The sequence below is a fragment of the Gambusia affinis genome, linkage group LG13, assembly GCF_019740435.1.
Source record: "Gambusia affinis linkage group LG13, SWU_Gaff_1.0, whole genome shotgun sequence".
Classification (NCBI taxonomy): domain Eukaryota; kingdom Metazoa; phylum Chordata; class Actinopteri; order Cyprinodontiformes; family Poeciliidae; genus Gambusia; species Gambusia affinis.
The window spans coordinates 8348440-8361475 of NC_057880.1; the positions used below are offsets into that span (position 1 = coordinate 8348440).

General features: G+C 39.7%; 1 protein-coding gene across 3 annotated transcripts in view; it reads left to right on the top strand.

Moving 5' to 3' along the window:
• Positions 1 to 3081: 3081 nt before the first annotated feature.
• Positions 3082 to 13036, top strand: part of sdccag8 (SHH signaling and ciliogenesis regulator sdccag8) — a 49058-nt gene continuing 39103 nt past the window's right edge. For 2 of the 3 annotated variants that reach the window (XM_044135612.1, XM_044135613.1), the window contains exons 1-13: positions 3084 to 3298; positions 4340 to 4483; positions 4621 to 4706; positions 4876 to 4989; positions 5465 to 5590; positions 5684 to 5740; positions 6567 to 6631; positions 6721 to 6921; positions 7003 to 7141; positions 7255 to 7407; positions 7725 to 7859; positions 8463 to 8579; positions 10040 to 10182. In XM_044135612.1, coding sequence (XP_043991547.1) covers positions 3205 to 3298; positions 4340 to 4483; positions 4621 to 4706; positions 4876 to 4989; positions 5465 to 5590; positions 5684 to 5740; positions 6567 to 6631; positions 6721 to 6921; positions 7003 to 7141; positions 7255 to 7407; positions 7725 to 7859; positions 8463 to 8579; positions 10040 to 10182 — 1574 coding nt within the window. In that variant the 5' untranslated portion in view covers positions 3084 to 3204. Of the gene's footprint in view, positions 3299 to 4339; positions 4484 to 4620; positions 4707 to 4875; positions 4990 to 5464; positions 5591 to 5683; positions 5741 to 6566; positions 6632 to 6720; positions 6922 to 7002; positions 7142 to 7254; positions 7408 to 7724; positions 7860 to 8462; positions 8580 to 10039; positions 10183 to 13036 lie in introns of all 3 variants that reach the window. The other variant, XM_044135611.1, reaches the window with a different exon arrangement.

Genomic DNA, 13036 nt, shown 5'->3' on the forward strand with positions numbered 1-13036 from the left:
CTTCGAAGGTTCATCAAATCATAATTTCATTAAAGGCTGTGTCTGTTAGATTGGAGTAGTTTTCAGAAGTTGTTAAAGTCCTCCATATTCAGCCAAGAGACTAACAGCACAGTAAGAACAAATGCATTTACAATTACTGTATTTGTGGGTCATGTCATACTTGCCAATGATAAAAAAGTTTTTGAGAAGGTAATGTAATAGCATTTTACTAGTAATCTAATCATTTAAAATGGTATCAGCATTTTAAGAGCATTAAAAAACAACCAATTAAGGGTGCATTAACTGTGTAACACATCCCAGTATGTGATTTCACATAAAATTATGAATTTACAAAACAAAACACAGTCTGCACAGTGGCCATGGATTCCAATCCTACACATTACTTTGAGGTTAACTAGTCTGTGTGTCTCTATGTTGCCCTGCAATGGTCCGGATACCTGTGCAAGGTTTACCCCGCCTCTTGCCCAATGGCAGCTGGAGACAGGCACCAACCCTGCAGAGGCATAGAAAAGGGAAAGACAGATGGACATACAGATGGCTGTCCGTCTGTATGTCCGTGTTTAGCATGTCAAAACAACTAAACATAAGAATTTGTGACTACATCATACTTATAACCAGGCTATTTTGGTATTTAAATGTTCATACATAATGGGCAAAATTATTGTATTGTTGGCAGGTGTTGTTATTATCAATTTTTTATATAATTAGTTGCTACAAGGAGCGCTGTTTCTAGCTGTGAGGGAGACCTGGACAAAAAGAAAACTAATATTGTATTTCGTCCAAAAGGGCGACTGTGGCTCTATGGTAGAGTAGTCGTCTTGCGATGGGAAGGTTGTAGGTTCGATTCCAGCTACCTCCTACCACATGTCGATGTGCCTCTGTGCAAGGCACTTAACCCCAAATTGCCTTCCGATCTGCATATCGGTGTATGAATGTGTTTGTGAGTGCGAATGGGTGAATGTGACTCTAGTGTAAAGCGCTATATAAGTTCAGTCCATTTAGTCAGGAAATGAATACAATAACCAGCTTCTGTTTACAATTATGAAACCGCTAAAACAACAAACATTCACTTGTCAGCTTGTATTTAAAAGGTAACTTGGTCTTAACCTTTACATTTTTCTGTGGGTGGAGATCACAGTCACAATCCCTATCAAAATGGCAAGTTTTGTAATGTAGAAAAATTACACCGCGACAAAACATTTCAAACTTTTTTTTTCCATGTAGTGTGACCTTTATCCTGCACAATAGCAAAGTACTAAGAGAACATACATATATTTAGTGTGTACACACACAAGCACACCTACAAAAAGATGATAATGCCCCAAAAATTTATATTATGCAATATCCCTAAATACATCAGCTCAAGAGTCATTTACAGATCATTTTCTCACAGAATTTTGACTGCGTTCCCTATTTCAGTAACATACTGTTGAGCGGGTGAAAAAAAACAAACAACTATGTATGTTTGAGCAATTTTGCAAAAAAACAACAAAAAAACCCAAAACAAACTAAAGAAAATTCAATCAAAGTCTTGTGACCCCTGAGTATTTTCAACTTTTCCATATAAAAGCCAACAAAGTAACTTTATGATGAAAATGATATGAACATTTTAAGCCCAGCCATAGCCCTTGTTACCTGGAGAAGACTGCAAACAAGCTATTGATTCACAGTCTGAGAGTTTTGGACAGCTTTGCACAGTATTGTCATCTTATGTAGGAAATTTTTCAAAAGAAGATTTACTATTGAAACTGAGTCAAAAGCTTCAACAAAGTCCGAGTCGGGTGTGCATTATTATGCAACCAGCTAATTGCAACTTTTTCTTTTTTTCTTCTAACAGATTTGTTTTCTTTCTCAGTTGAATTTTACAACATAAATATAACAGATGCAATAATAATAATAATAATAATAATAATAATAATAATAATAATAATAATAATAATAATAATAATAATAATAATAATAATAATAATAATAATATGGCTCACTTTAATTCTCATTGGAGATTGAACCTTTAGCTTTGGCGCCCCCTGCTGGCTGCTTATTCATTCGTATAGTCCAAACAGAGCAAGAAACGGCTCCAAGTACTGTGTGGTTGAAGCAGACTGTGGATTTTCTTTCTCAAAAGACAAGAGTTGTTCAGATTATCTTTACTCTTTCAGCCAGTTTGTCAGTGTATGATATCGAAGTGTTCCTCAGTAATCACACAAGACATTATAGCATTTGCTGCCATCAGCAATCACTTTTCCGGATGTAGGTATAAATGTGATGGCGCCCCCTATTGACTCCGCGTAAGATGGAACGATAAAACATTTACAAGTCTACCCTTATAGCTGATGTTGGACAACTCAGTTTCCTAAAAGATAAATACTCTAAGCTCTTTTTTTAAAATAGCTTCTACTGAAATTGCACTCAGACTAAATTTTTTTAGTGTTACTAAATCAACTTTTTCTTTTATCAAATGTCTAAAATTTACTTAAACAGAAATCCTTCACGCTGGTTGAAAAAGCGTTTCAGACGTATTCCAACCTGTCACTTTCTTCACATGAGAGCTATATCCAGATGGGCGAGATCTGATACTATGGAGGACGGTGCATCAGTCCATAGGGTACACCCTGAACGCCTCACCAGTACGTTACAGAGCAACACTGAGACACTATGGAGCAATGTCATTTTGAAGCCATCATACCTGTGGTGGTGTCACTGTGCAAAATCTAAGAAAAGTTGAAAACATATGTTAACTTCAATAAAAGCAAGCAAACATAAGCTAGAACATGTTTCTATCTAAATACAAGCTTATCTAAATAAAAGGCAACATTAATTCTGATATTTTGGAAGGTTTAAGTCGCTCTTTTTAACACACATTTAACCTAGAAAAATATTAGCGACTTTCTTGGCACATAAACTGTGGAGTTCAGCGAGCTCACAGTACTACAACTCCCACCATTACTTCGAGTTTACGGAAGTGGGAACCTCAGCGAGCCAGAAGATGGATGCTTCATTTATTGAACGACAGCACACTGTGATGATTTGGGAGGGGCGGTGATGTCGACTGCCATATAAATGAAGAATACGGTTTTTGTAAAAAAGCTAGTGTGTAATAACAAACACTGCCTTCGTGAGCCTTGGTTACCGTTATGACGTGTTGGGAATGATGGCTGTAGTTGGGTTGTTGTATGTAGCCTAGCAGGTTTATTGACTGTCTGAATGTGGTTTATTGACGGTAATATTTCAATGAAACCATTTGACTCGGATGACGAAGAGGGAGAGCAGCTGGGAGTCAAGCAAAAGGAGCTGAGACGTAAGCTAACACTTTGCTGAGTCGCGTTTGCTAACTCCCTAAGTAGCAGCCAAAATGTTGTTAATGTGTTAAAAGGCTAATTACTGCTCTGCGTTTATTTATAAGCAGAGTTCATTGCAGTTGAATACGAGGAGGTTTGCTTGGCCACAATATCTGAACAAAACTTTTAGGCTTTAGCTGTTGTTAAGCACAAATATGAGTTCAAAGTGAGATATCTGTTATTGTTTGGCGTCAATTGCTTAGAGGATGTGAAATACTTTTTAATTCCACGTAAATAGGGATTAATTAATGCCTTTTCTCATAGCAAAAGCAAAGCTCTTTTCAGAAAATGTGACGTCTTGAATCAATACGAGCTTAGAGGAGCTGAGTGAATAATTTTCCAAATATATGAACTCGTATATTTGAGAGATTCCTACTGAGCCTGTCTAGAGACATGGGAGAGAAAAAAAATCCCATGACTTGTTTAATTGGTAGGCATGACTTAATAATAACATTAATTATTATCATTAATAATGATACTCCGATCTCATTTCGTCTTATTTCAGTCTTGGAATGAATTATAATCACATTCTTCCAACAAGGTACAATGTTAAAATTGGAAAGAAAGAATAACATTTAATTCTCTATATGTTCAGTGTAATAATCGTTCAATGATAAATAATTGAAATTGAAAAGCTATACCACTGTATTACAGTGGCATAGGAAAGCTACGCTGTAAGGATAATATTTAAACAATAATTTTATCTGACATTTTATTTTTCCCCACATTTAAGTTATATTCTTTTTATTTAATAATCTATTGAGAGATTCTGATAATTGTAGCTTTATTTTTATGTATTTAAAACAGGCATTTCCAAATGTATGTAAATTATTATTTATTAACTTATTTATTCTCTGAGTTGTGGTACTTTAGTCCCTTCTAACCATCCAGAAGGAGAGTGACATTTTTGTTTTTACTTCAGCTTCTAAAGTCTGCTGTATTTTCCATTTGTATTTTCTATAAGTAAATATTTTTGACCTTTGTGTTTACACTGGCTTCAGAACGAGCAAACCAGAGCCTCCAACAGCTGAGCGGTGCTCTGGACCAGCTGGACCCTGATGAAGAGGATGTCCGACCCGCTGCAGGTGACGTCTTCACTGAGGAGGACAAGACAGCATGGAGTCACAAGACTCAGAGTGAAGCAGGTGAGTCACTATTACACTATCAATTTGCTGTCTGCCATCGACATTGTACTTGAAGCGCACCACTTCAGATTGTGCCTGATCATGGTCATGTTGTTGGAGCTGAACTGAAAGCTTTGCTTTGTTTGTTGTGTGTGCAGTCAACCAGCTGAAAAGCCTCCTATTGAAGCAAGGCAGAGAAATCCCCACCTCTTTTTCCCCTTCAGGGAAGCATTCTCCATCTAAGGTAGACATGTGTCATTAAATCTTTACAGATTTTAGTCCCTAATATGAAGAGTTTATTAGAATAAAATGCCTCGTTTCAAAAATCATGCAGGCTTATCTCGGTATTCTCAGTATTCAGTATTCTGCTGGTGTTTCATTTTATAACTCAGTTTTATCTTTCTTCTCCTTAGAAAGTGCGCCTGGATGGCAGGTCCAGTTTACCAGCCTTTCGGGACTTGGTTCCAATGAATTATGACCAGTCTGAGTACATTCAGCACCTAGAAGCTGAAATAAAGTTCTGTAAGGTTTGTGCTTAAAAAAAAAAAAAAAAAAAAAAAGTACAAAATCCTTAATGTAAGCTTACCTTTTAAGACAATGCTATAATCTCACACTTGTAATCCAACCTTTTATTTTGGTCAAACTTTTCAGTGGAGGAATAATTATGTATATTATTCACAATAAAATTGTATATAATTTACAAATTCACTAAGGGGAACAATTACTGACACACTTGTCGGTAATATCTTATGCAGGCGGCTTTTGCCTTGGCACAAAAAACAATTATGTCATATCGTGAAATATATTTTTCCCTACATGCTCATAAGGCTGCATTTAATAAAATAGTTACACTCCAACGATAAATATCGTTTGAAGGCATTTGTTTGAAGGTGTTACACATATCTTATAATGCTTATATATAATATAAATGTACATTTTTAAAATGAAAATTCTAATTTGCCTAAGTTTTGACCAGTTTACTGTTCACTCACTGTGTCTTAGGAGGAGCTGCAGGGGCTGAAGCAGCGGATCAGAGTGGTGGTGGTTGAAAATGAGAAGCTGCAGTCTGAGCTCAAATCCAGGATCGTGGATCAGTCTCTGAAAGATTATCCAACCCATAATTCTATGGTAGTATAGTACTAATTATCATCCTGATTGGTTAAAAGTAACGGGGAAAAAAATAGTTAGAGGCTTCATTATGTTTCCTGTTGGCTTCTTTAGGTGCAAAACAACAACTTGACCTCAAAAACGGAGCATAACACCTGGAAAAATGACCTGGTAAGGACACAAATCGTGTTCTCTTCTGTTATCCAGTTACTTTTAAACTTTACAAGTCCATCGAAAGATGTTTTAGCCTTTTTTGCATGTTAAAGGGAAGCCTCTTCAACAACATAAAGCAGTCCACATGAACCATAGAAATACTTTCAAAAAGGGTTTTGCCTCCTTACCCACTGCTTCTATTTTTACTTTTATGTCACACTGAAATCTTTTATATCACCAACTGAGTTTTATTGTCTAACTCACTCTTTGCAAAATCTTGTAGTTGTCAGCTGGGTGTGGTCAGTGAAATTAAACTCAGCTTTCTAACAAATTTTAAAAGTTAATCTATGACCTGACAAGTGTAGTTTATTCCTTTTTCCACACAGAGCCTGGTTGGTTTAGCTAGCCCCCCCACCCCCTTACGTCAATCAAATCCTTATTTAAAAACTGCTTTTTGTATTTACTCAAGTCTTATTAGTCTAATGTAAAAAAAAAAAACCTTGATCTAAAATGCAAAAGTGTGGCAAAAAAAAAAAAGATCTGAAAGGGAGCAAATACTTCTGTTCTTAAGTCTAATACAGTCAGTCAGCAGTGGCTTAATCCCTTTGTCGTCAGAATGCTGTTAAAGTTCAACTATGTGACACACGGTGGAGTCTTCGTGGTTCATAGCAGAGCTTTAGAACGTGTTGACTCATGTGGTAGTACATTTAATTTTTTTAGGGGTGGGGGAGCTTTGTATTTTTTGCTAATTCTGCATTGAAATTGCTGCATGTTTTCACTGGAAGATTGTTTATACAAACATCATCTCCTGACTCAGTTTCTGTCCCATCACACACTGATAAAGGAGCAGTTAAAAGTGATCCACCAGGCCCAGACAGAAAGCTTGGAGGCTCAGCTCATCTCTCTCAGGTCAGTTTGATGCATCCTAAAGAAGAATGTAGCATATTCTCCCTCATCATTTCCTTTGACCTTTTCATACGTGTTGCTTCTGTTAACAGAAAGGATCTCTCAGTGAGTCAGAAGGAGTGTGAGGAGGTGAAGGTTCGTCTGAGACACAAAGAGCAGCAGACTGCAGAAGCGTCGAAGGCCGATGGAGCTGCCCGAGTAGCCGGGTTGTGTCTGCAGTGTGCGCAGCATGAAGCGGTGGTGGCTGGAACTCATGCAAATCTGCATGTGCAGGCTATTGACAGGCTCACAAAGTAAAGCAAAGTTAGCTCAACCAGGCTGGCACTACGAGATAGAGCTCGTGGTGCTCATGTTGCTTCGTTTGTGTGTGTCAGGGAACGGGACGAATTGCTGGCAGCTCTGCGTGCAGTGCGGGCGAGTCAACAAGAGGCCCAGCAGAGAGAGTGGTCAGCCTGCCTGCAGGTCAAACAGGCTGTGGAGATAGCCGAAGAAGCCAATCTACAAAAAACTAGGGTCAGTGCCTTTTCACATGGATTCATTCTGGATATTCTTTAATATACTATCCCTGAGTTATCTGCAAATATATTCTATCTCCACCATTCCTGCCTCCGTTTGCACTCGACTAGGTGGAGATGCAGTGCGAGCAATTATCCAGGGAGCTGGCGCGACAGAGGGAACAGCTGGACAGAGAGGCGCATGCAGTGCGGGCCAAGATGGCGGAGGCCCGAGAGGAGGGCCGGGCTGAGGCACGCAAACAAAAAGAAGAGCTAGCACAAACGGTACATCATGAAGCCAAATACGTCAGTGTATTTTATTGTGATTCAGTAGTTATCAAGAAGAAAATGATACATGACTTTGAAGATGTGAAAAGTGCAAATATATTCCAAGAGGTGATTCAACAAACTGTTGACTCAAAGTGCTGAATATGAATTTATCCCGCAATAAAAGAAGCATTTTACAATGTGTTCATTCATCCATTATCAATCTCAATAAATTCTATTGAAGTATGTCATTGCAATGTTTAATATGAAGACATCATTTCATATTTCATATTCAAATTATGTATTTATGTGTTATTACTATTACTGTGTTGTAGGCGTCCAGCCTGTCTCAGCGGGTAGCCGAGCTGGAGGGGCAGCTGGACCGAGCTCACAGAGACAGGAGTTCACTGACCAATCAGCTGGAGGATACGCTCAGCAAGCTGACCAATCAGGAACAAGACAATGCCAAGGTGCACTGATTTATTTGTTTGAGAAAAACTTCATTCACTCTTCACATTTTTACAGAAAGCAGTGCAGAGTTTGAGTTGAGGCGAAACATAGAACGTCGTCAGGCTTCGTTAACTTTAGCACAACACAGCATTAAGACTGAAACCCACATTTGGTGCCGGTCGTTTTCCCTGATCAAAAGATGGTTACACTGCATATTCATCAAGGGAAGGCGGTCTCAGTGCTCAACACTCAGATGAAGCCAGCAGCATTTACTTGTAATGTTCTTGTATTTCCAGTAGATGGCAGCAGAACATCTGTTTTAGTGTCAGTTTTGCTCTCGAACACAATAGTGAAGAATTAAATCATCCTAAGTTTTGATATATTTAGGTAAAGTTTTAGTTGTGTTTATTGAAGCATCTCGATGAGATGAGAGGTAAAAGTATTTCTATGTAGGTCAGAGAGCTGTAGTGAGGAAAGCTATATAGTAAATGTCAAAGCATATTAAAAGCAGAGGTATTACAAGGTAGTTTGAAACCAGTTAATTATAAATTAGTGGTAATTATAAATTACCAGGTTTTCCAATCAGGTATTGTAAAACCTGATTGTGTTGCTGTCTTCTCCAGGTATGTATGGATCTGCGGTATCAGCTTAGCAATGCCAGCCTGAAGAAAGAGGAGGCTGAGCGAGAGCTCAGAGAGCTGAAGGCCAAGACGAGCAGGCAGAGGGAAAAAGCTGCACAGGTAAGTTTTCATCCAGCCTCTGAATTTATTGTGTTATATCTGTTGTTTTAACAGCAAATAAATTAAAATAATTTATCATTTTAATTAATAGTTGTAGCATAAAACGGTAGATGGACTGAACATATCTAGCGCTTTTCCAAACATTTTAACCATTTGAAGCACTTTACACTAGAGTCACATTCACCCATTCACACTCACAAACGCACACACATTTGTACACTGATCGGAAGGCAATTTAGGGTTAAGTGTCTTGCCCAGAAACACATCGACATGTGGCAGGAGGAATCAAACCTACAACCTTCCGATAGCAAGACGACTACTCAATCCACAAAGCCACAGTCACCATAAAAACTCATCCAGGGGATAGCATGTAATTATTTTGAAACTTTTAATATTGTTGTGCATAAAATTCAAGGATAATCTTAAAATAATAGGCTATCAGCAAAAAGTTTATTTATTTCTGCAATTCAATGTAGAAGGTGCTCAATGTTGATCTCACGTCTTCCCCTTGAAATTGCTTTATAGCTTCTCTAAACTGTGGAGTTTAGATCAGGGTGTCTTGTTGGTTAATCAAGCACAGTAACATCGTTATGCTTAAAGCAGGTGTTGGTACCTTTGGCAGTGTGGGCAGGTGTTAAGCCCAGCTGGAAAACTAAATCAGAATCCCATAAAGGTTGTCAGTAGAGGGAATCATGAAATGCTCTGTAATACTCTGTTAGACGGCAGCTTTGACTGTGAACTCGATCAAACATAGAGGACCAACACTAGCAGATGACATTGTTTCCTAAATCATCAGAAATGTCTCTCTAGACCTCAGGCAACATGGATTGTTTGCCTCTCCAGTGTTCCATCTATCCATCCATCTATCCATCCATCCATCCATCCATTTTCTGAATACCCTTCGTTCCTAATGGGGTCGGGAGGGTTGCTGGTTCATCTCCAGCTACGTTCCGGGCGAGAGGCGGGGTTCACCCTGGACAGGTCGCCAGTCTGTCGCAGCTCTCCAGTGTTCCTTGAGACATAACTACACATGTTTTCCTACCATACAACTTTCCTTTTATAGGCTTGGACACAGCAGTTTGTGAACAAACATCTTCTCTAACAGTAACTCTTTGTTTATCCACCATACGCAGGGACATCAACTACTTTCTGCCTAGTCTAAACTCTCTTTATTTATACTTTATTTATAGTTTATCTCTAATCCTGATCACAGTTTTCTTCCTGTGTTATTTTGGGAGTTGGAAGTTAAATAGTTTTGGTAAAACTCATCTATTGCTTTATTTATTTGTTTGTTATGAAATATGTGCACCGTAACACCATTATTTGTTTTCTTGACTTACCAATTCTTCATGAGATTGCAATCTTGGTTTGTTGTGCTTAATGCGTGATGGCAGAAGATGGGTGTTGTGGAGGATTTCCTCACCTCCGCTAACTCCTCTTCTTCCCTCTCTGTGGGACAGGAAGTGGAAAGTCTGAGCTCAGAGCTGGTTTGCTGTCGGCAGCGTTTGGAGGCGGCCCAAAGGGTTGGGAGCCAATGGCAGTCCAAAGCTCTGAGCCTGGAAGAACAGCTGGCAAATGCCCAGCGCCAACTGCACCTCACCAGGTAGTACCTAATCCTATTATACATGCCACCACACTCACACAAACACACACACACACACACACTCATGGGCACACAGCACTCCCCTCTGCCCAGCTCCTGCCCAGCTCAGCCCAGTCCAGTTCAGACCAGCAGACCAACTGTACCGCACCAGGTAACGGTTAATCCTATTATACGAGCCACACACACACACAAATGTGCATGCGCGCCGCTGTGTGGCGGTCCCGGTACCAACTGGACCTCACTAGGTCACCTCTAATCCTGTTAAGCATGCCACAGCATAATGCAATAAACACGTTCAGACACACGCACACACACCGCTTCGTGCCACCAGGCCAGTGCCCAGCCCAGCAGCAGCTCCAGCAGAGCCAAAATGTCGCCTAAGCCTTTCTCCTATCCCTGGCGTGCACACGCACACACGCCTCAACACACACAAGCACAACAGCGCGGCTGATGGTCACTGGACAGCTTGGCCTCCGTGCCACCCGCCTGAGCTCTGCACCCGTCCTCGCTGCGGGCGCTACCGGCGCTCTCTGTCTGTTTTTCTCATATTTTTCACATTTTCTGTATTTATTTTCGTACCTCCTAATTCCTCAGATAATTTTAGATGTTTATTCCACATATTTATCTGAAGGATTATCTGTGTTTTCCTCTTCCAGCTCAATGGTTTTTAGGTTTTGAGATACTTCCTCATGCTCCTTAATAACTTAAACCTCTCCTATGGTTAAAATAAAAGGGATAATTATTTCACGTGAATTGTTACACACTTTTTCCTCTCCTTTTCTTTGCCCTTTTCCTTCCCCTTCCTTTTCATTTTCCTTTCCTTTCCTTCCCTCTCTCTCCTTTCCTTCCCTCTCCTTTTCTTTTCTTTCTTTTCTCTGTGTTTCTCCTGTCCTCTGCCGGCTTCTGTTTCCCCCTCACCATTCCCTGCCAAGCCCTGCCAGACCACGCCAGCCACTCAGGTCTCTGTCTCGCCCCCGTTGCCCACAGCCGACGTGTGTGAGATGGGCACAGATGTGGCAGAAGTGTCCCGTGGTGCTGGGGGCTGTGGGGTGCTAGTCTGCGTGATCTGTGTGCGCTTGTGTGGTGATGCGTGTGTGTCAATGTCCGCTTCAGCTCCTTGCTCTAATCTGTGCTAAAGTGTGTTGGTCTGTCAGCTTGCCAGCACTTACACATTGGCTCCATGGTGGGCTCTTGTGTGTTTAAATCCTGAAACGAACGGTGTGTGTGTGAGAGTGTGGGTGTGTGATTTTTTCCACCAGCTGTGGAGAATGATGTGCATATTAATGTGGCAAACAATGACTTTGACCTGCATTGGAGGAGCCACTGTACTGAAGCATTTAACGCCGCGTGTGTCAGTGTGTGCATGAGAGAGTTTATAGTTTTATCTGTCCTCAGACGCATGCTAGGTGTTTGACAGCTGTTGACTTGGCCTTGCATGTAGCCATTAAAATTCAATTTTGGCCATTATAAGCAAAAGCCACTTCTAATTTTAAATTATATTGAAGTATTTCTCTTTTAACAACTTATTATTCTTGTGTCTTAAACAAATCATTGCAACATTTAAAACATGGAAATAACAGCAATCAAAATCCGACAAACCTGAGCTTGGACAAGTTTACCTCTTCAGAAACATGACCCCATTTTGTATCCATGTGTCGCTGTTTTACCTTTTCTTCTTGCATTTTGTGCACATGAGCCACTTAAACTATATGGTGCCTGGCCAGTTCATTTCTTTGTTATAATAGTTGAATATTTTTGTGAGTTAAATAGATAAATTGACAGAACAAGTCTCTAATCTTGCGTTCAATACAATTTAATTGCATATTAAACACCCTATAAATTTACAATGCACAATAACTAGGCGAGTTGTATTTTTGTGGCTCCATTTTGTTACCTAACAGTTAAAGTTTTTGTCTGTGTTGGGAACATATCTGTGTGCACAATTATACGGCAACAAATGGAGAGTGGGATTACGATACTACTGCGTTCTTTTCAAAAATTATTAAAATGCTTCTGTTCATCCAGTCTCTGTTTCTAAAGGTGTCGACAACTAACTTTCTGTGCAGCAGCAACCTGAGGCTCACAGGCCGTGTATAGAGTAGCGGATTGTTTTCCTTCACTGTAACTCGTCTGTTTTAAAGAAGTCCATAAGCTCTGAACAGGGTTTGGGTTTGGTGAGGAAGGGGATCATGCAATTCAACACAGTGCAACATCACGTTGTTTCTAAAAATAAAAATAAAAATGAAGACTTTATTTTATGTCCTACTGCTTGAGGGAAAATGTATTTTGAAAGCTGGCAGTAGATCTGGAAGTACATTTTTGTTTTTGGTCCTTCTTTAACCCAAAAGGGTTCAACTAGCCCATCTTTAGTAAAACCATCCTATTCCACCTGAAACTGATTCATTAATGAGTGAATTTAGGGTCCAGGTCAAGAAAGTCATCTCTTAAACTGTTTCATTTTATCACACCACAACAGTTAGATTTAATGTATTTCATTTAAATCCTTAAATATGTTAGACCTACAAAAAGTAAGCCAAATGTATAAACCCGCGTGAAGGGGTCAGGGGTTGAGATCCACATTTCAGGTTGGAGAATTTGTTGATGGGATAACTATCATTAATGGACTTCACAAGAAACAAAACCATTAGAAACGTGTAGAAGAAAAAGAAAATGATCTGGTTAATTGGGGCCTGAAATGAACATTAAGCCTTTATGAAAAATCCTGCGACTGGAGGAAAACGTACACCGCACATGTTGTGATGACTCTCTCCTTGACACAGTGAAACATGGTGGTGGCAGCATCATGATGTGGGGAGGTTTTTCTAAAGCATGTTCAGCGAAGCTGTTCAGAGCT